The following is a 24,350-nucleotide window of genomic DNA, read 5'->3' on the forward strand; positions in this document are numbered from 1 at the left end:
TCTTGTCAGTGTTAAGGATAAACTTTCTCTTTTGTATGGACTTATTGTAATACAATGTCAATGTAGAGAAAGTAATGCAATAGTTTCCTCATATTGTCCTTATAATCTTAAACATTGACATTCACCGGCTTATTTTCATAAAGATGGTGAGTGGTTGTTTTGTTTCTTAATCAACAAAAATGTGCCTTTTTAAATTTATTCAGACAACTTCTAAAACTTAAATCAACATATTTTCTATGTAGTCTTCTGAAGAGTTAGCATGTTTCCTTCAAAGTTTCAAGACGATTAATGTTTCCAGGTGTTTGAAGATGAGCACGTGAAGGCCATAGAGCTAGTCCAGGATGTGAAGCTGGCAGATGGATCTACTGTGAAACTTGTAGGACCACCAGTGGAATATTCTGACAGCACAAATTGTATACACTCCCCTCCACCTCTTCTGGGAGAGCATACAGACCATGTTTTGTCACAAGTGCTGAATTATTCGCCAGAAAAAATCGGAGAACTGAAAAAGAATGGCCATATAAAGTAAATAAAAATGACCGGGATACTGGATTTGGGATGTAGAGCGAGTGCCGTCCTATTCTTTGCTGTGGGGTCATGAACTGTCAAAACCGTCAGGTTGGCCCGAGTGCCGTTTGACTCCCCAGAGCGTAAGAGTGATTCAGGGGTTTTAGTGGAAGGGGTGTAGTGGGCAGGATATAAAAAAAACCGTGAACAGTTTCTTAACCGGGCTACCCTAATATCAATTAAAAATATCGATTCTATTAGTAAACCTTCATAACATTTTTTCATAATCAGCAAGTTTGGTTAGGTTAGGTTTTATAGGTTGTATTTGATAGGTTGTGGCAAAAGTTTTATTTAATTTTACCAATTTGTTTATTTAATACCAAGCCATCAACATGTCCTAAAAAACACGTACCTGTTTACCTTCCTGTAGCATCAACCCTAAGTAGGTTACTCATTAAAATCAATGTTATTTATAAAGGAAATAAATCTAAAAAATTTAGGGGAACATTATTGCGCAAAATCCAACCAGGTAAATGGAAATTCGCTTAGTCTGCATTCTGCAGGTTTGCTGTGGCGAGGTATCATACTATGATTCTTAAAATGGCATAAAAGATGCTATAGCTCACAATAGGTTGCCTATTCAGAAGTATTTACTTGTCTGTAAACAAATTTAAATGTTGAAATGCTACCAAAAATTAAACTTTATTCCTGTATGTAGTGTTATAGTTTAAACTAATATTTAAACTAATCAAACACCTTGAAATTGTTTTCCTCTTTTAGCGAGTAAACAGATAAGCTTAATTAATGGAAATTTTCAAGTGTTTGTTCTGTCTAAACACTGTCCATGTTTCATTGTATAGTTATAGCTATACTATAGTAGCTTTTTCTCATACTGTACCCTTTGTCTATTAATACAACTTCAGTATCCAATAGTCATTGACAGTACCTAGTAGTATTATTTAATGAATACTCCATAAACCAACCAGTAATATAGATTTAGTTCTACCTCCCATTAGATTTATTTCGGGTTTAGATTTTCATTGTTATCATTAATAATTCACACCTTTATTAAAATTGAGCTCTGATTGCTCCATTAAATGTAATGCAGAACACGGTCATACTATTCTCTGCCGTGTTTAGGGCAGAGAAAAATGTAGTAATTTAGGGGAATGTAGTAAAAACAAATGTCTCAATCCATTTATATCAGTTGGCTTATTACAAATCAAATCGTGATGTTAAATCATGCTATTGCACCACGGAATAAATCACCTATCCAAAACGTCCATTCATTGTCAAGCATTCTGTAGAATGGTTGAAATCATACTAGGCATAGTTTGAAATTTACTTTTACCTCTAAGTAACTATAGTTCGGCCACTTAGAAAGCGACCTCCTCCAGCATTGGTTTAGCATTAGCGCGCAGGTCGTTTTCTAAGCGGCCGAACTATAACTTACCTTTCAAGTTTTAAATCTACCTTAAATTGTGTTTGTACTTTTTAAGTGAGAAACATATGAAGGTGGACTGATTATTTCAGTAAATTTATTGTTTTCTTATGCTTGGATAAATATTTTCATCCATTCCCAACCTTATGGACTTCTAAAGTAATTCCTTGGCAATATGTAATAAAGAAACCTTGTGGGATAATAAATGTACCTGTTGTAATATTTTCAGATTTTCAAGGAGTATGTTTGCTGAAAACAGAAAGCAAAGTGTTTTGGTGCTTTATCTTGTGTAGTGATTACATTTATTTAATGATTAGATATCTCAACACGTTACATCATATCAAGTCAAAAATCTTATGAAAAGTAATTAACCTGAAAATTAAGTGGCTATTGGTTTTGCAAACTACAGTAGGTTAATTGAGGGAAATTTCTAAAAAATCGAAGGGATTGGTCTAAACCCTACTATCTGGTTACTATCTGTGACCTGTTGTTAGATAGAGTCACTAATTAATAGCTAAATGACAAATGCTATTGTTTTTATTAATATTTGATCCAACATGAAAATTTGTTTAAATATAATAGGTATATATTTTTCAACTGTATTCTTATGTAATTATTTAGTTTAGTTTTTGTAGTTTATCCTCCAAAAGTGTTTATTACAAAACAGGTGTAAAACCGGTAGTTAGTTACAATAAAGTAGATAAATCAATGTATAAAGTTAAAAACTGTAATTTAATATAATAAAAGTGTTATTTTTCCACAAAACCAAGTGATTTTTTATTAACCTTATTTTTCACATACCGTACTAATAAAGAACTTTTGAGAAATATTTCTCAGTTAAGAATCAAAATGTAATTAAAATTGACATGGGCTTTCTATTATAAATATCATGGGTTTCTACTATAAAATACTTAGAAAACTGATAAGAATTAATTTTCATGTAACAATTAATTAATGAGTTGATCCTTTGATGGTACGCTACTCTAACAATTACGTTTAGGCTATACTGCAGATAGGAATTAAAAATAAAGTAGTGTCCAGTAAAAAAAAAATCATCTTTTGGTATCCAGTACTACTTAAATGTTAAATGTAATGCATTGTAGTGGCCTACAATCTTTGATTACTACCCTTGATGAATAATTTAGGTTTAAATTCTAAAGAATTTGTAATGTTTGGTGTCTCAACCTAAAGACCATCAAATATGTCATAAATACAAAAAAGTTGATATATGTCACTAGGTAGTTCCAATATAATGGAATCGCTTTGTTCTATAATTGAAGTTTAGAAATGTTTTTACAATAAAGTTAAAGAGGGCCTTTTTCATAAATGCCTAGCCTACACCCTGGACTGTTGATTGACCAATTAGCTGTTTAAAGGAAATTTTATCTTAACTGATATGTAAGGAAACGACTCCTAAGGCTTGGTTATGCTAGAAGTGTCGTAACTCGAAAAAGTGGCTAATTTTAAATCTTTAACTTGCATGTTTTTATTGGTTAAGAAATTTATGTGGCAGCTCAATGCTAATTATATCCTTCTTTCCAGGATCTCCCAACATTGCGGTTGAGGCTTAAAAAGCCTAAATCCAAGAAACAAGTAAAATGGGGTGAAGATACAGTTGATAATGAACACTTAAATAAGAAAAAATCCAAATGTAAGTTAATGAAATAGACCCATCTAACCTTAAGTTGGTACAATGACTCTTGTGTTATTTTAAAAGACGTGAAATAAAAACATTTTCTTTAACTAAGCACAATGGTTTTTGGTCCATCAGAATATAACATCTTGAATGGAATAAGTCTGTGAATCGGAAATAAATTTGCTTTTAACTTACTGTCAGCCAGCTTAACAGGACAATACAAGCAAGACTACATTTATATTTTCTAGTCCTCAATTTTAGAGGGTGGATAATACCATATCCCTCCCTAGTGCACAAGGCCGCGGCGAGCGAAAACTCGCAAGTCGCATCTGAGTCTTGGCGCCCGATCGTCTTGCCATAATAGTGAATCGAGGAGTCGCATACCGACTTACTTATTCGTGCTTCTACTACCTTTAATCATTAGTTATGACATTGAACTTGTTACTACACCATGCCAGATAAATGTGTTGTGCCAGGGTGAAAGAATAATTACAAAAGCTCAATTAAAACTCAAAATACTGTATGTAGTGTTTTAAGATTCCAAGATATCCGACACGTAAGCAACAATGGTTTCCTGCTATTCCTCGGTCAGATAGATACCTTCAAATATTCTCGTGAAAAATTATCACGAATATGACCTCATTTTTGAATAAAAATATAAGAATATAAAGACAATGAATGATGTACATTTAAATAGACACGAGAAGCGAGTTTCAGGTGAGAATGCAATACCAAGACTTATTTCCTAATTTACCTGTGATAAATGCAGCTGATACATAAACAAAATAACTTACATAACTACCACTTCAAAGAAATTAACCGGTGTTTCTTTTTAAGTGCTAGCACAGACTATAGACCATTAATTTAGTTTGAGTATGAGTATAAAAAGTAAAAGTATCAGGGCATAAAATAACATGTTAACTGGGCGAGATTTTGTCGCCCAGTGGCAATATGGTTAGTACCAGCATGTTTTTTTTTATGATTCACATTTTATGAGAATATAAAGTAAACAAAATTACATTGTGTAAATATTTTAGATTACTCTCAGCTTCCGTTAAGTAAACGAGTGATTAACATGCTTGATTTTGGCCCGAAAAGTTGTGAAGCGAGCCTTGGACTGTTTTAACGTTCTAGAATACGTAATTAAGTGAGATTATATGGACTATTTACAAGCAAATATAATCGGAAAATTCATGAAAAGATACGTAGAAATGTGTGATTTTCACTTTAATTTATGCAAAAAAATCCGGGGAGAACCCCTGTACCTCCCTGTTTGCTGAGGGGTGGAATAACAATACCCCCGACCCCCCGGCAAGTCCGGTGAGGCTGTCGCCCAGTGGAAATCCCTTAAAATATGCTGTGAAAAGTATTGTTAATTGTTTTATTCATTTTAATTATTTTATTATATTATTTTATAATTATTATTTATAATTTTATTTAATTATATTATTTAATTATTATTTGTTTAATTAATTTTAATAAACTATTTATTATTATCTGTATTTTTTTACATAACCAGGAGAGTAAAAAAGTGTTGTATTCAAGTTTTGAGATACTGGATTTAAATTTTTATGTTTTGGTTTTGCATTCCAAATTTTCTGGTTTTGACCATCTACTTTTGCCACTTGAAACACAAATAACCTTGTATACTGATGTAGTAGACCCCAACGTTTATAATATTCCTTTTATTTCAGGTTGCTGCATTTACAACAAACCTAGGGCATTTGGTGAGAGTTCGGACAGTGAAGATGACGACGAGTGCGACAACTGTCACGGGCATGTTGAGAGGCGGAAAAAAGCTCGAGGTGAAGGGGGTGGGGACCAAGACACCGCCCCTACCTCTACCCCTCCCCCACTGGTACCTGCCTAGACTCCATATCTTAGCCACGCACTGTATTTTGTACTGATCACCCATTCTTGTGTAGATTACTATTATACTGTATACACCATTGTATTTTTAGGCTTTTAAATTATAATATAAGTTATTGTCAGATCATAGACGTCTTTTAATACCTTGTTCATGTTCTACTAATAAAAACAAGGGAAGACAAAACTAGTCTCAAATGGAGAAGTTCACTTGTCTGTTTAACTTCTTGATCAGCATTGTAGGTGTTATTAAATTTACGGAAAGTAAATAAAAGAAGCGTCTTATAACACTTAAAACATATATTTACGCTTATACTGTTACTCACAAGACGGTAAATATACAAAAAAGATATTAAGTGGTGATCAATTTTGATTGCACACTCCAATCATCATCAGACCCAATAGGCGAATTAATAGGTCAATTCGCCTATTGGGTCTGATGATGATTGGAGTGTCCGATCAAAATCGATCACCACTTACCATCTTTTTTTTATATTTACCGTCTTGTGAGTAACAGTATTTGCGTAAATATACAGGGTGAGTTTTAATTGTCCCCCCCCCAACTTTTTTCTACATTTTTTCAAATATCAATCCCAGACCACTTCCAAACATTGTTGGGTAGTAAGTACTTCATTTTGACAAGGTGGTCATTTCCAGCCGCCATCTTGGATCCGCCATATTGGATGCAAAATATTTTTTTCAAATGTAAAGGTGGGGTTGTGACCCATTATTTCGAACAAGATTTTTACCCTCATTACAATGCCACAAACCGTTTTTAAAAATCTTGATCCATTCTAAAGTTATGAGGCCTTTTTAAAACTTTATTTTTAGCCCATTTTAACATTGTGCATTTACAAACTAAGACCATAATCTCAAAATGGTGGTAGATAAAGATAAGTATACACTACCAGTCATTGTCGACCTATTTTCACTTGGTTATGACAGATGTATTTTTTTCATCCGCCATCTTGGATCTGCCATTTTGAAATGTGATAAATTATTTTAAATATGAAGGGGGTGTTGTGACCCATCATTTCGAACTACTTTTTTAAGCTAAACTCAATGCCGAAATCCATTTTTTGTTATTAAGTTTTATTTATGAACTGTTGCATTTATTTTGTTAAAAATGTCAATATTTCAAAATCAAAATATGAAAATGAAAAACGGATCATGGAATTGAGTTCAGCTTAAAAAAGTAGTTCGAAATGATGGGTCACAACACCCCCTTCATATTTAAAATAACTTATCACATTTCAAAATGGCGGATCCAAGATGGCGGACGAAAAAAATACATCTGTCATAACCAAGTGAAAATAGGTCGACAATGACTGGTAGTGTATACTTATCTTTATCTACCACCATTTTGAGATTATGGTCTTAGTTTGTAAATGCACAATGTTAAAATGGGCTAAAAATAAAGTTTTAAAAAGGCCTCATAACTTTAGAATGAATCAAGATTTTTAAAAACGGTTTGTGGCATTGTAATGAGGTAAAAAATCTAGTTCGAAAAAATGGGTCACAACCCCACCTTTACATTTGAAAAAAATATTTTGCATCCAATATGGTGGATCCAAGATGGCGGCCGGAAATGAATACCTTGTCAAAATGAAGTACTTACTACCCAACAATGTTTGGAAGTGGTCTGGGATTGATATTTGAAAAAGTGTAGAAAAAAGTTGGGGGGGGGGGACAATTAAAACTCACCCTGTATGTTTTAAGTGTTATAAGACGTCTCTTTTATTTACTTTCCGCTTGTCTGTTTGTCAATGATTTGGGTGACCATGAATTCATCAATAATGTAGCACCCGATATTAAGCACTCAATCTTAATGGCTCTTCTACCCGACCGATTTTCATAGGTTATGAGGTCACAAATTGAAGGTATGCACGCACAGATTTCTCATCAAGCGTCGGCATATATTTATCTACAGTCCCACTCGACATATATGTAACTGAAATTTTCTCCCCATGTATTTCTTATGGGAGTTAAATTTGGTTTTTCTTTCCGAGTTTGTTTGGCTTTTCTACCCATTTTCATTATTGAGGTCTCAAATTGGAAGTATGCATTCCCAGATTTCACATCAAGCATTGGCATATATTTATCTACTGTATTACAAAAAACATAAATTTAATTTTTTTTTTTAATTCTTACTTCAATTTAAGATGTATTTAATCAGTTACAATATACATAATCCTATATATTTGGTCTAAGAAAATTCAGTGAAATACCGGCTTTCATTTAAGATATTAGATGAGTTTTAAGCAAACGTTTAAGTTAAGTTCCAAGATACTGTATTACTGAATTAAAAATCGAATAAATATATAGAATGGAGAGGACACAGCTAACTCACCTGATGAAAGGTTGCAGATGAGTCAAAGAACACATAAAACACACACATAACAAAGAACTTATGTGTTCTTTGACTCGTCTGCAACCTTTCATCAGGTGAGTTAGTGGTGTCCTCTCCATCCTATATGATGCTGTGGAGCAGCATGGGTCCTCTAGTAGTAGGTATATTGGAAATGTTAATCGGCAGTTCTTTTAACTTCATTCCCCCCCCCCCCCTCTTTTTTCTGATTTAAATTGGCTGTCACAAGTTCGCTGGTTTTTTGATTAGAAGATTTCTTCCTTTTAGAATTATTGTATGATTTGGAAAAAGAAGGGAACATAAAATTTATTTTGTTAGATTTATTTAATCAACAATAATAGTATAAACAATAAACATATTTATTAACACTTTTATATTAAATATTTAAATTCGTAACTATATTAAAGTTATAAAACTAACGAAATATTATTTGCATGAAAGTGTATAAAAGTTAAACATGATGATTGTGTAATAATATCAAAAATATTAAAATGAAAACTTGTGAATTTAGTTAATTATAATTAATTATAAAATAAGTTCATTCTTAAAACTTAGATGTCAATGTTTATGTTCAAAATTGTATTACAGTAAACTAAAAATATTAAGCGATGTGATACGAGAATTCACTCGTAGTTTGTTGTTAGAATATAGTATAAAAATAAAACACAATTGTACAATAGCATAGGCGTTTCACAAGACAGCTAACAATAACAATACAATTATAGTTGCCTAATGTAGGCTACCTTGCAACCTTAGAGCTAGGAAAGACCTGATCTACACAAAAGTTCACATTATGGCAGTCAAAAAGCACCAACTTTGATGTGACTTTTGGACGGTGCAAAACAGAACAGACCAATTTCGATAAACTAGTTTACTGTACTAGAGATTCACAAACAGTTTTTTCATCCCACAGTGCTTAACCTACTGGCCGAACCAAAGACATACATTCTAGAGGAATCTGTAAACGTAACTACAGTAGGCACTCTTTTGATTTATGTAACATCAAATGAACTGACATCGGTTGATCAACTCTTCCTGTCACAAGGAATTCATTTTAAAAGGAATAGTGTTTTAAAAATGTGCTTACTGCAATTAAGTTATTAAATATTAGCTGACCCCTAAAACATCTCTTTTGTTCATTAAGGTCCCATTTATGTTGGTATTTTTATAGTAACATAGTAAATAACTAATATGTTCACTTTCTGTTAAAATGACTAAAATTAGTTATTCAGTTTAACCAAAATCCTTAAAATGGTGGATAAAAGAGTACCTACTGTACACACCAGTCTTTTTGTTGGAAGGCTAAATGCCTTTAGCTAAGTGTCTCCAAATATATTGAATTATAACTAACTGTAGTGAGTGAAGGCATGAGACAAGTCAGATTTTGCTGACCAGTACCGTGGCATCTTATTTTGATTTGAGTACTTTATGGCAGAAAACTTTGATCCAAAATATATCTAACCACACATTAATTGAAGGTAGCTAAATTATCCTATAATGCAGCTAGTTTATAATTACTATCTCAATCATATACCTTTATAGGTACAATATTCGTAAATATTTTAACTCATTACCTGTAAGTCCATTAAAAAGTTGTAATTTCTGATACAATGTAAACCTAAGTGAGTTAACAAGAGCTGCTCATACCAAATATGCAATTATACTTAACAGATCATATCACAGTATTGTAATCCTCACCCTCCAATTAGTTTAACAATAATCCATCTTCGTTTGTAAAGTAACAGATTAAGAGCAAATCATTAGCATACAATAATAAACCAAGCAATAAAATAAAAATAAAATAACCTAACATATCAAAAGTTAAGATCAATTTAACTTACTTCTTCTGTATCTTTGGTACTGCTAGAATAACATTTTGATAGACTATGATAACAGGTTGGTTTACTTAAACTATATATAATTTGTTCTAAACCACAGAAGGAAAAAGAAAAGTAACCCAAAATTCAATTAACATACTCTATCCAGCCTAACCAAATTATTAACTCCTTAATACATCAGGCCAGTCCTTTTATAGTATTTGATTGATAACTCACATTGAGCAAAATCTTGATATTTTTTCATTTATCACTTTTCATAAGCTACCAGGTAAATCACAGACAGTGTTACGACAAATTCTCAGTCTTCCTTGGATGGAACTTCAGTCTTCGCTATGACACTTCAACAGGTGATGTGAGGATGGAGTTCTTCCTCTTGGTCAGTCTGAAGCATCTACCACAAGCAGTGGTGCCGACTTTGTAGCAGTCAGAGTGGAAACAGTTGCCACAGCTGTTACACCTGTCCACCTTCATCAGCTGCCAGGGGAATATCACCTCGGGTTTGTTGCACACCTCACAGACGAACCCTCGTCCTTGGCACAACTGCAATTACAAGGAAATTGTGATTGAGATTAGATGTTACACTTTCAATTTTGAGGTTTTTGTTTACAAACTATTTGAGTATGGATAGAAGGAGACATTCCATTCACATGTTAAGTTGTAGTCAGTCTTAGAATGAAAATGGACATACAGTGAGCATCGATTACTCAAAGCCCGATCATCCGAAACATCAAAACCAAAAGGCCGTTACTTGGTGTGGTGTTGCCATGATCGCATGAAACGATCAGCGGTGATGAAGCAACCGCATGATATTCTCTCGTTGCTGCAATTCCAATAAACCAACAGTGGTGAAGCAAACACCACAATATATACTCTTGAGGTTTGCTACAATTGCAGGAGACAATCAACAATCTGTTTTGCATGTAAAAATACATTTCAATCTCTATTTTAGCAATCAAAGTTGAAACAAAAATTATGTACTTAATTTTCACTGTCATTCGCCAACTATCTAAAAAAAACCTTTATTCGAACACCCCAGATCCCCGATTGCTTTGGATAATCAACCCTCTACTGTATGCTAATTGAATCGAGTTATCCACAGAGTGCACAAATGTATATTACTGATTTCTTTCAAATACGGTCACTTTTTAACCAGGCCAAGCTTAAAGAACTACCTAATGTAGACTACTGCATGTTTTATATCACATCAACTATTAAGGTAGAACAAATTAAGAAATGAAATGTGATTTTACATTGAAACATCATTGGCTCCAACATAGGGAGAGGATGTCTACTTTAGTATCCAAAATGCAATGATTTTATTTTGTATTTTGTTATTAACAGTTCATTTGTGCAAATGTGAATCCATGAACAAACTTGCAAAGTATATCTCATTGAGCTTTAAAAAGTTGTTAGTCTACTGAAATAGTATGAATTACCACACAATCCTCCACATGAGCCAAAGCAGCCGTTACATGGAGTTTCAGTTGTTCAGTCATCTCTCCGATCTTAACCTGCTTCAGGTCTTGGATGGAGTAGACATGGGGATCCATCAGAAAGTATGGGGGAGTGGACCTCAAAAAATCCTGTAGACAACCGTCTTCTCTGTAATACAACCATCCATGTTAGTATTGCCAATCTGTCACCTGGAGTTTGAAATATACCTTTTGATGGTAATGGAATTTGCAAAACTAGGTAAAATAGCACGATCACCAACACAAGTAAGACAAAACGGAAGCTTTATCGTGTAACCATTTTGCAGGGAATCAATGCCTAAGGGTATAAACTATGTTGTTTTACAGGAAGAAGGAAAAAATACACATCTAAACTTACCAAATAAAAAGAAATGCATGCAGTTGATGGTACCCAAAATGAATAGTGAATTGTGGTGGAAACTTTTTGGGTGCCATCAACTGCCTGAAATTCTTTTCTGAAGTGATTTAGTTGCTTGTCAATTCATTCTCTCTTAGTGTAGTCTTAGAACATTTCTATGAAAGACTGACAATATTTATTTTACTCCTATATTTACATAAATGAAGCTATGGACACATGATGAATGTTTGTGTACAAATCAGAAACAATAACAATACATAGCGAGATGCTCAGAAAATCACTTCACACATTATGACATTTCACTAAAGCTGGCTGCAAATCACACCAAATGCGACAGAAGGAGGTTGGCAACTACTATTTTGCTCTTTTACTGTACAATGGAGCTGAGAAATGGGGTCAACCGATCAAAAACCATTACGCAATAGTAGACAGCTTTACACAACTGGTTCGTGTGTTGTGTTGTTGTTTCGACTGTTTACGTTTTAGTAAATGTTTGTTTACAAGTTGTTTTGGTTATAGAATTGCAGGTTATGGTCATGAATCATTGAAAAATACATTTTAAACCTTTAAAAAGTTATAATACCACAACTTATTCCTGTGTTTTGGTGATAGTTTGTGGCTAATCTCATAAAATGTACTGGTAACCATAGTTGGGAAAGTTAGTCAAAAATTCTAACTAGTTAGAAGTTATAAGTTAGTCCCGTAAAAAGTAACTGATAGAAGTTATAAGTTAGTTAGTTTAAAAAGTAACTGATAGAAGTTATTAGTTAGTTGAAAAACTAACTGATATAGAATTAGAAAATAAAGTTAGTTTTAGTAGAAATTAGCTGCTCGTTGGGCAGTCTTTTTAAAGTATTTTTTAATGTCACATCTTGGTTACTAATATATACTATAATATGAGTAAAGATTGCGCACGATATGATTTAAAAAATGGCTCCTACGATTTCCTCCAATTTCAATGCTATTGAAAATTGCTTGTATAATACATTTGCATTGTATGATGTCTTACTAACCAAAGGGATAATTACGACTGTTCAAAAACATTAAGTGTTTTACTGCAAAACAATATACACTGACATTGAACTAAAAATCTAAAGGAAAGGCCAAGGAGATTTGTATTTTTCAACGATGCACCGCAGGAATTGATGCGTTGTTACACCATCCCGTAATTATAGTTGCAACGTTCCACAATCCCAGTGACTTAATGCAATAACGGTCGTCAGATAACAGATGTTATGTATCAAAAGTTTTATATTGATTGAAGCTTATTGTGGACATTTTATAGATTGATCGTCCAGATTAAAAAGTTTTGTAGACTAAATTGAGGATAAGTGGATGTCTAACAAAAACGAATTGACTATACTACTTAATTAATCGTAGTAAGACTGAAAATATTTGTAGGCTTATAAGCTCTATTTTTTACCTCTTGAACAAATCAAACACCTCGAGCAAAATCGGTCCCCTGGTACTTGTGTTTTAATCAAACATTGTCACATTTTACATTACTACAACATAAACAAATGACATAAAACTTGTCAGATAATGAACATCAACTAAAGACAATGTTTTGACACTTGAGATGATATATCAATCACCAAACAAACATTTCCCCTTCGCACCCATCAGTGCATGGGGTGTTGATAATGGCCGTCACTACCCTTCCACAGGCCCACTACATTCCAAAGCAACTGGACTTTGACTTTCTCTTTCCCCACCCCCCCGCGTTGTTTGTCTACAAGGGCACTGACCTCTCACGGCCGCACGCAACCCTCACTGATCACGTGAAATAAATAACCCGTATTTGAGATGCTTCCGCATAATTGGGAAAGTTAGTTGAAAATTCTAACTGGTTAGAAGTTATTAGTTAGTCCCGTAAAAAGTAACTGATAGAAGTTATTAGTTAGTTAATTTAAAAACGAACTAATAAAATAGAAGTTAGCCAAAAAAAATAACTAATAGTGCTATTCGATAGAATTTCTATTAGTTATTCCCAAGTATGCTGGTAACTGGATATGGTAGCATAGAGGTGCATGATTTTATTTTGACCGTTTGTATATTTTGTGCATGGCTTCTAATAGTAATTTGAATTATAATAATCATAACAACATAAAATACAGTCAAATGTAAAATGGTATAGGTAGTTTTGTCTGTAACAACACAAGTCTTAGAGCATGATTTAGGTTGCTTACTGGGTAGGGCCTAGAATTTTTCGAGACCTCTTCGTAGTAAATGTTACATAATTTTTTGGACATATATATAATAAATACATTTTTTATACGATGATTTCTTTTAGTTTTTAATGCTCTTTAAAACAAATGTAAAATTGAATGTCAATGAATAATTTAATTTTATATTTTGATATTTTAACTCAAACTTTGAAAATGAGAATAAACTGCACCATATTTCTATCCTTGCCATGAAAATATTTTATTTTAACTCATGAAACCCCAACTAAAATTAGTATTTTACAATGCACGATCAAATACTCTACTAAACAAAACAAATTTAGGCCAAAAATTTTAATAAATAAGTATTTTATGACAAATTTCCCAAACGCCTACAGTTATGTGAAGAAATGGCCAGCATTCCTAGAAGCAACACCACATGTAGGCCTGGCAAACCTCAAATAAAATTGTTTCACCAGCTCGAGTCACTCAAAGGGTTAATTTAACATACAACTCATTCATTAGTTAACACGCTTCACACTTCCAGGAGGCTGGAGCTGCTAAGTGGATGTTGATGATAAATTTTTTGTTATTTCATCTAATGAATCAAACTTGTCTATGGTGCTTAATGGGTAAAAATTAAGATTCTTCTAAAGAGTGTTTGATCATTTAACATATTTGCTTATAATTTAGGCATAAATTTGAATCTGTGCAAGGGACACAGACTTACTGTAGTGCAAAACGGCATGTGTTGAGGAAGTCCTTGAGGTAGTGCAGCTGTATCCTGTACACCCTGGTTCTATCCAGGGCTCTCACCCGAGAGTACAATCCGGAGTTGAGATCCAGGATGTTAAACAACGGATCACTGGCCATCTGGTCCAGCAGTCTGTACGAGAAATTCGAGACAGCACATCTGCGGGTAAATATGAACATCACGCAAAAGGTTTTGATAGATTAAGCAAGGCTAATTTGTTCTATTGTAGGGACGAATAAATTGTGCAGTACTTATTAAGAAATCTTTTTTTATCCCATGGCAGGAACATTTCTTATAATATAATGCTTAATCAATTTCAAAGTTAAACTATATTATTTAAAAAATTAAAAATAAGGTTTGGACTGCACTAGAAAAAGAATAAAGAAAATATTACTACTCCCCTCTTTTACTATGGTAATTCCTACAAAAGAAAAATTTCACTAAGTTACTATTTTATTCATCAATAAATAAAATGCATCCCACACTTTTGCAAACAATCCAATCCAATCCAAGGATTTAGTTTGAGAAAGATAAGTGTCAGTTCATTTGAGAAATATATCAAGTTTAACATGCTTTGTACGTCATCAGTCCAATAACAAGTAGTCAAAGGATAGTTTCAGGTTATATGATCTATTTTCATATCCAGCATCGAACTGAACAAGGTCAAGAACATAATATGATAAACATCTTATATCAACATAAAATACAGTGAAAAATTGAAAACCCTACCGAGCCATACTGAAATTTGAGAGAAACTTACGCAGGTTTCGTAACGGATGCAATACAACTAGCCAAAACAAGATATCTTCTAAATATTTTTTTTGTAGGAGTATACTTTGATTTTTTTAGTCTTAGAGGGAAGAATGTTTAGTTCAGCATACCTGGTAAAGTCCCATTTCTGTATCACTCTTCCAGGTATGACAGCCAGCTGATTGGTGTGACAGCCGGTGCAGAAGTATCGGCCGAGATACTCACAGTATCTAAACCTGCCTGCGTACTGCTGCGCAACTGTCAGACCACAGCCTGCACATCTGTAGTTCTGCTTGGCCATAAGAATGCGTCGTCTGTGGACAGATAATGTGCTTTGTGTGAATCATAATTTCAACGTGGTTTCTGTGTGTGAATGCGAGAGGACCTGACTGATTTGATCAAGAATTAACACCTCTAGCAGACATACTTCACATAACCTTAGTCTGAGCAATCTTCAGTAATATCAGAAGCTTTTATTTGGAAGACATTGATAAAGCGTTACCTATCTGAACAACAGAAAACTTAGAAGAGATGTTTTTGTAAATGTTCCTCAAGTGCGATACCAGTTTGGATAACTAAACCTTTGGTTAAACTCGATTGAGTTTTGTACTTGTTCAATGCAGGTTAGTAACATTACTTTAGCAATCACAAAAACAAAACTTTAATAAAATCAATCATAGGAAGCTAAGTTCAAAGTGTCATTGAATAACCCCAAAATAATGTAGGAAAACACAACTCCTAGCTTTAACATAAAACGATTAACCTGTGATGTTTACTCACTCTGGAGGGGGGTGGGCGGTAAAGATGATCTGTGGCCGAGGCGGGGCCCACTCCACAGTTCCCCGCAGTGGGGTCGCTTTCCTCATATCCTGATCCTCAGCCTCGTCTGGACTCACTGGCACACTTGTGGGCAGTGGCAACAGCTGTGCACACAAACAAACCGATACTTAAATAACAAATAGTGTTTATTTGCCAAACAGTTGAAACTTGAAACTTAAACTCTAAGGATTATTTGGTGAACCTATATTATTTTATTCCTTATCTTATGAACATAAAATTTAAAAAAAAGTTAAAAGGTTTCTGGTGGACACCACAAAACATAAGATAAGAAACATGCCTAATTTTAGTTGCAACTGTGCAAATCACAAAAAATTTACCCATCCTGTTAACTTTTTACCATAGATTTGCACACCAGATCTGACCAAGACGGGTGGGGGGTAAACTTGCCTAAAAATGTTCAAATGGACTGTATGTTGAAGGAGCAATATTAAAAACTTGTCACTAATTATTTAACAGATAATACTGTAATGAGATTGATGAGGTACCTTCCTTTTAACTGAAGTGTTGAGAAGACGAAGCCGGTAGACGTACACGAGTTTCTTCTGCTGGCCAGCTATTGCGTATTGCTCGTACACAGACCCGGACCGGCAGTAGTAGTGTTTCACTTCACAAATGTTCAATAGTTCACTTTTAATATGTGTCACTAATAATAATTAAATATACTTTGGGGTTAAGAGATGAGAGCAGCAATTGGGAGTTAATTGTGCCGGGGACATGTTAGTAGTTGCATGAATGCAAGAGAACTGGGGCGAGATTGGGGTTTCCAGACATCACGTGACAGGACAAAGGTTATTGTATGATATGAAACGTCTGGAAATATCTAGGTAGCGCTTGAATACGGAACATGCCGCCCGCCTTGAACCATACATGGTTCAAAACATTGAGAAAGTTACAAAGTGACACATAATGAATAAAGATTGACATTGAAATATAAGAAACATAGAATTAATATATATACATAACATTGAAATAGAAATATGTTTGAAAATAGAATAAACATTTTGTTTGGTCTGATAATGAGATCAGGGGAGCGGGTACACCTTGGTAGCAGGACGACAGAAGGTTCCCCGCTGAGTCTTGATGGTGACAACTCGGACGATGCCGTCTGATCCAGGCGAAGTCTTCACTATGCGTCCAAGAGGCCAAAGTAGCGGTGGTGTTCTAGGGTCCTGAATTATAACGAGATCACCCACTTCTAGATTCTTGTTGGGCTTTTGCCATTTCTTTCTTTGTTGTAGCTGATGTAAATATTCTTGATGCCAACGTCGCCAGAAGCGTTGATGTAGGGCTTGTACAGTTTGCCAATGGTTGAGACGATTTTCGGGAACTTCTTCAAGATTTGGTTCCGGTACTGCCACAAGAGAAGTGCCGATAAGAAAATGACCCGGAGTAAGGGCTGAGATGTCAGATGGATCAGCGGATAACGCTGTTAAGGGTCTCGAGTTTAGTACAGCCTCCACCTGTGTGGCGAGTGTTATTAATTCCATTAGTGTTAGAACTCTATCGCCTATGACTCTTTTCAGATGATATTTAGAGCTTTTTATAGCACTCTCCCATAGGCCTCCTTGGTGGGGAGCGGCTGGTGGTTGAAAGTGGAAATTTATTGAGTGATCTAACGCGAAGTTGTTAAGAGCATCTTTAGTGTTTGATTCCTTGATGAAATCCTGAAAAGTTTTCATGAGTTGCTTTGAGGCTCCAACATAGTTAGTTCCGCAATCTGAGTATTAGTGGGCACACAATCCACGACGAGAAACAAAACGTTTTAGTGCAGCTATGAAGGAGTCTACAGATAGGTCTGTTACAATTTCTAGGTGCACAGCTTTTGTAGCAAAACATACAAAGAGGCAGAGGTATGATTTTAACTGTTGAGCGTTCCTAGTTGAATGAACTTTAATGTCAAAATGTCCACTATAGTCCATGCCAGTGTGATAGAATGGCCTTACAGGTTTTAATCGAGTTTCAGGAAGATCTCCCATCAGTGGAGGTTTGTTTACAGGCTTAAGTCTGAAACATCTTTGACACTTGAAAATCACAGATCTTATCACGCTGCGGGCTGATAATATCCAAACCTCTTGAGACAGAATAGACTGCAGCAATTGAGGGCCTGCGTGTAGATGCTTTAGGTGATAATGCATAATCAACAGTTTGACAGTACAGTGAGATTTAGGTAACAAAACTGGATGTTTCGCATCTTGTGTAAGGTTGGAATGTTTCAACCTGCCGCCTACTCGCACTATTCCACTGTCATCAATATATGGGGATAAACGAGCAAGTTTTAAGCTGCATTGAGATCCCCTTTTGAGAGCAGAGATGTCATCCTTAAATGATGTATTTTGTATGAGTTTGAAAATTCTTAATTTCGCTGAAGAAGTTTCTTGGCAAGTAAGTTGTCCAATGCGGGGATCATTGGCTTGCAGATTATGAATGAATCGCAATATATATGCCATGACATTTACAAGTTTCCTGAAACATGAATATTTTTCTAGTATATCAAAATCAGTGAGTTTAATCTTCTCTGTGGTTGCTAGAACGTTTAGAGGATTTGGCCTTATTTCAAGAGTGTCATCATCAATAACAGGTGTGAATTTTGGCTTAGGCCAAGAATCTGACGATGACTGTAACCATTCCGGTCCATTCCACCATAAATGATGAGTCACAAGTTGAGAGGGTGAAAGACCACGAGTGGCGCAATCGGCCGGGTTGTCTTGAGATTTGACATAATTCCATGAGTGAGGAGAGACCAATTCTTGGAGTTCTGAAATACGATTGGCAATGAAGACTCTCAAGCGGTATGGAAGAGTACGTATCCAGGTTAGGACAATTGTGGAGTCACACCAAGCATAGATTGATTCAATCTTCATATGAGCAGAGAGTATGTTTGAAGAATATTGAAGAAGTTTTCCCAGTAAGTGAGCGCCACAAAGTTCAAGCCGTGGCAGAGAAATTCTTTTCAAAGGAGCGACTTTTGATTTAGAGACGATGAGATAGAGCCTTGTATTCTCTTGAGAGTCAGTGACACGAAGGTAGACAACAGCAGCGTAGCCTTTCTCTGAAGCATCGCTGAAGCCATGGAGTTGCACAGCCGTATGCAGAGAAGTAGAAATGTAGCGTGGAATTCTTAATTCTTGAATTATTGGGAGTTCTTCTAAGAATGAATGCCACTTGGTTCTAACATCATTTGGAACAGGTTCATCCCAAGTTAGCCCTGTTGTCCAGAGATACTGAATAAGTGTTTTTGCCCAGAAAATTACGGGTGTAAGAAATCCTGGTAAATCGTACATTTTAGCGATTGTAGATAATATTCTTCTCTTTGTAAGTATAGCACTTATTTCAACATCCTTAACCTTGTAAGAAAGCATGTCAGACTCTGGAGTCCATTTTAGACCTAGGACACTGAAGAAGGCTTCACTATTTTCAGTTAACTCCACTGGAGTCTCTTTGTGTTCAATTGGGACTTGGTCCAATAGTTGGGGTGCGTTGCTAATCCATTTTCGGAGTTCAAAACCTCCTCTAGAGAGCAAGTTCTTGAGTTCATTCTGTGCAGACAAAGCTTCATCAAGACTTTCTGCTCCAGCGATGATGTCGTCATAAAATATTGATTTAGTTAGAATCTCAGACGCCTTGGGGTATGAGTGACCCTCATCTTTGACCAATTGTTGTAATGTTCTGATCGCAATGAACGGGGAACAGTTGAGACCGTAGGTGACGGTATTTAGCTTTAAGACTTGAAGGGATTCATCAGGGTTGGATCGCCAAAAGATTAACTGATATTTCTTGTCATCTTCAGCCACCAGAATCTGGCGATACATCTGTCGTATATCACAAGTGAACACAAACTTGTGACACCTAAAGTACAGCAAGACATCACTAATATCATTCTGCAACTTAGGGCCAGGCATGAGGATATCGTTTAGGGAGACGCCATTATTTGTTTTGGAACTACCATCAAATACGACTCGTATTTTGGAATTAGGGGGATTCTCCTTAAATACTCCATGATGGGGTAAATAGTAACATTCACCAGAAAGGGGTTGCTCACATGCACTCATGTGACCTGATTTGATGTAGTCATCCATAAATTCGGAGTATAAATCTTTGAATTCGGGCTGAGCAGCAAATTTTCTTTCCATCGCTTTAAGTCTAAGTTGAGCTGTACTACAAGATTCACCTAATAGTGGATGATTTGGTCTTTTCGGTAACTTAACAACATATCGACCAGAGTTATCACGTGTATGGGTTCTTTCAAAATGCTGTAAGCAGAGAACATCTTCTTCTGACTGAGTCTTGACACATGTCGGGGGTTCTTCGATTGACCAAAACCTTTGAAGTGAACTGTGAAGGTCTCCATCATGTGTAGTGAGAAAAGAAACAGTTTTTGGGATTGATAACTCAGATGTAGCAACAGGAGCTATGCCAATTACAACAAATCCGAATATAGTTCCTAAAACTTGGGGCAGGTTATGGCCTAAGAAGTGCTGCTCACCAGTCAGTGAGAGAGCGAATAAATCAGGTCCGATCAATAGATCAATTTCTCCAGGTTTGTCAAAACAGGGGTCTGCAAGAACAAAATCATTTAAAGATCCCTTCACTTGAGGTGAGACTGGGATCTGAGGCAGTGGTGAAGTGATACGATTCAAAACCAAGCATGGATGATGGTAGGCTAAGCGTTGACCATTAACTGCAGATATATCAATGTGCACTATTCCTCTAGAATGAATTAGTGAGCCAGAAATTCCTTGGATTTCATCATGTGCTCGAGTACGGGAGGCACTGATGAGCTGAACAGCTCTTTCAGATATCAATGTAAGTTGAGATGCAGAGTCGAGCACAGCACGGAGTACAGTTTGCTGACCATCTTTGGAAAACACCTGAACTAAACATGTTCCAAGTAAAATTGTTGTTTTAGTTGGGTTTAACTGGCTGGACAATCCTACAAGAGCACTTTTATTCACTGGTGCGGTGACATGGCTTTGGGGTGCGTTATTTGTAGGCGGCTTACCATATTTTTTTTCAAAAACCTTGGTTGGGTAACTTGGCTGCTGTTGTGTGGGAGTTGAGTCATGTAAGAGAGTGTGATGTCGCTTTGAACAAATTCGACACACTCTATGAGAAGGACAGTTATTAGTATCATGTAGATGGCCTAGGCAGTTGGCGCATAGATTATTTTTACAAGTGAATTCAACTCTATCACCTCTACTTTTAGCCTGAAAGGCTTGACACTTGTATATATTGTGATCGGATGCTTGACAAAACTTACAAGTGTTAGTCACTGTGACGAAAGCTGTTTTAGCTTGAGAGGAGTAAGGTTTACTATCTCGAAGAGGTTTAGGCCTATAACTATTAGATTGAGTCTTTTGCACTGAAGGGTATCTTGCGTTAGCTGAGGGACCAAGACCGATACTAGCTCCTTCTAATCGTTTAAATTCTCTTTCAAGGAATTGAATTAGATCATTTACTGCAGGTATGTCATTGTTTGTGATGCGAGAATCCTCAAAAGATTTTCTTAAGTCAGTAGGTAACTTTTTCAAAAGCGTTAGGACAAGCAGAGTATTTTCAGCTGTTATGTCATGGTTGAGATTTTTCAAAACTTGAGTGTTCTCTTTATAAACTGTGAGAAAATGTTGGAGACTTTTGAGAGAACCACTACTTATGCATGGCAAATCAATGATTTTTGTAACAAGCTGAGTTACAACACGCCTTTTGTTATCATAGCGATCCTTAAGCAGCCTAAGTGCAACATCAAAGTTTTCCGCAGTTATGCTTAAGCTCTTTACTAAATCTAAGGGTTCACCACTTAAAGAACTAAGCAGATATTGGAACTTACTCACAGGGGCCAAAGTTTCATTCCTATTAATAGAAGCCTCAAAAATATTGTAGTAGCTAACCCATTCTTCGTAGTTACCGCTGAATTTGGGCAACTCAAATTTGGGCAGTCGCAGAGATGGTTGGGTGGGAGGTGTTACTTCTTTTGTTTTAGCAGGTAACACTATTTTCAAGTCACTGATCAGAGAAATGTACAAGTCCGAAATTTCATCTTGCATAGAGCATGCTTCAGTTTCGTCATAATCAGAACCAGGATCATCATAAACCACTTTATCGAATAAAGCTTTAAAATCAGAGAATAAACCTCTAACTTCATCATCATAGTTGTGTAAGCGCTGAATGGAAACAACATTTAATGATTGAGTTTCTGAGAGAGTAATTTGGGCTGACACAAACTTGCTTATTTTCTGAAGCCTATTTTTGACAAGTTTTGCCTTTTTCTCTAGTGTAGAGAATCTCATTTTAACAGACCATTTATGTAATCAACAGAGTAAGCTATAGGCCTAAGTTTATCATAAGTTTAGGCCTACGTAAATATTCACCAACACCTAAATATCAAAATAACTTCAAGTCTTAGACCTAACAATAATGCAAATTAATAGCTCAGAATAAATCAATTCATTTACATTCACTCTATAAGAAATAATGAATGTAAAATTATATTTCACTTTGCCATCAGACCCAGGATAGACATAGTAAATAAAAGTAAAGTCTATTTAACACAAGTCATTTAATTTGAATCAGTATTTTCGCAGAATAAATTGAGTAGGGAAGTATTTATTATGAGCAATATCCTTAATGTAGACAAGAATCGATTCAATCACTAATATTTCGTTTAATATTCACACAAAACAATATTTTCCAAGATGTAAATAAACTTGAAGGTTACGTTTATATTTTGATTCAATTCACACAGCTGTATGTAGCTGGAGTGTGTTTTATATTCAGTCAGCTGATTTCCTGTGCTTGAAACTGAGTTTTACATATGATCAATTTGAAGAAGCAATATCATTGGGCGATTTATTCTGTTTTACGAATCTCGACGCTCATTGGTTCTTGCGACGTGCAGACTGTAGGCAGAGCGCTCTAGTGGAGAAGTTCGCTACCAAGGTGCATCGCAAGGACAGAAAATATAAAATGGCTGACTTTCTGATAAGTGAAAATATGTTAGAAAATTAAGGACGAAACAAAGTGCAGACAAAAATTATTGTTAATGACAATAATTGATATGGTGAATTGATTGAGAAACTTAGAGAAAATATTAAATATCCTAACTAATTCCTGATTTCAAATAACCATTTGAAAGGAAATATGACGTGATTCATGTAGCAGTGGGAGGACATGAGCATGAAACTAACATGAAATATTCACGTCTGAGATGGCACAGGGGAATGGAATAAAATATTATTTATTCACCAAAACTAGTAATGGGGAATACAAATGCTGCTCTAATTATTTAGAGAAGTGACACTTTTTAGAGTTTAGTTGTGCAATTTTAACAGTTACAGTAGCTAGGCTAATAAAAGCACAATATATTATTAATGATAAGATTTTCATCCGGCTCGAAGGACCAGCGGATGGGGGGTAAACTTGCCTAAAAATGTTCAAATGGACTGTATGTTGAAGGAGCAATATTAAAAACTTGTCACTAATTATTTAACAGATAATACTGTAATGAGATTGATGAGGTACCTTCCTTTTAACTGAAGTGTTGAGAAGACGAAGCCGGTAGACGTACACGAGTTTCTTCTGCTGGCCAGCTATTGCGTATTGCTCGTACACAGACCCGGACCGGCAGTAGTAGTGTTTCACTTCACAAATGTTCAATAGTTCACTTTTAATATGTGTCACTAATAATAATTAAATATACTTTGGGGTTAAGAGATGAGAGCAGCAATTGGGAGTTAATTGTGCCGGGGACATGTTAGTAGTTGCATGAATGCAAGAGAACTGGGGCGAGATTGGGGTTTCCAGACATCACGTGACAGGACAAAGGTTATTGTATGATATGAAACGTCTGGAAATATCTAGGTAGCGCTTGAATACGGAACAACGGGATTACTACCCCCAATATACGGTGCTATCTTCTGGATGAAAAGACAACATGTTGGACCGCTTGACCATTAATCAGACCTAGCTTTCTACCGCAATAACTGCAGTAGCTAACTAAAAACCAAAATTTAGCATTTTTAAACTTGACTTCTAGGTTGTAGCTCCTGTCATCTATAACTTAAAGTGGTTTTGGATGAGTTAGATATAACTCAATAAGTAAGTGGAATTTTGGTTATGCAATATATTGGACAGTGGAGCTCAAAGAGGTAATAGTGTATATGCATACTAGAAATAACGTTTTGTTAAGATAGGGTTAAAAATATTAAACAACTAAAAGGATTTTTAAACAACATTCATTTTGAGGAAATTTGGGTACAATCGCACTCACTGAAATTGGATAAATATCATTCAATATTTTGTTTTATTCTTCCCATGAAACAAAATGAAATCAAACAACAGGTCTGGTAACAATACAACTTC

General features: G+C 35.3%; 2 protein-coding genes across 2 annotated transcripts; one reads left to right on the forward strand and one right to left on the reverse strand.

Annotated features, from left to right (window-relative positions):
• Positions 1 to 298: 298 nt before the first annotated feature.
• Positions 299 to 5,582, forward strand: LOC128982685 (E3 ubiquitin-protein ligase PPP1R11-like; the record flags this gene model as incomplete). The annotated part of the gene is made up of 4 exons (XM_054401626.1): positions 299 to 367; positions 403 to 525; positions 3,491 to 3,599; positions 5,279 to 5,582. Coding segments are annotated over 4 exons (477 nt in total), but the record flags the coding sequence as incomplete, so codon positions are not given.
• Positions 5,583 to 8,268: 2,686 nt separating this feature from the next.
• LOC128982686 (uncharacterized) lies at positions 8,269 to 23,629 on the reverse strand (the record flags this gene model as incomplete). Its single annotated transcript, XM_054401627.1, has 9 exons — positions 8,269 to 10,196; positions 11,093 to 11,258; positions 14,382 to 14,564; positions 15,287 to 15,469; positions 15,936 to 16,078; positions 17,036 to 17,659; positions 17,834 to 21,076; positions 21,881 to 22,153; positions 23,511 to 23,629. Coding segments are annotated over 9 exons (5,144 nt in total), but the record flags the coding sequence as incomplete, so codon positions are not given.
• Positions 23,630 to 24,350: the final 721 nt, after the last annotated feature.

Source organism: Macrosteles quadrilineatus, unplaced genomic scaffold (genome assembly GCF_028750875.1).
Source record: "Macrosteles quadrilineatus isolate MER2022 unplaced genomic scaffold, UCM_ALF_1.0 Scaffold_972__1_contigs__length_24349, whole genome shotgun sequence".
In the NCBI taxonomy this organism is placed as follows: domain Eukaryota; kingdom Metazoa; phylum Arthropoda; class Insecta; order Hemiptera; family Cicadellidae; genus Macrosteles; species Macrosteles quadrilineatus.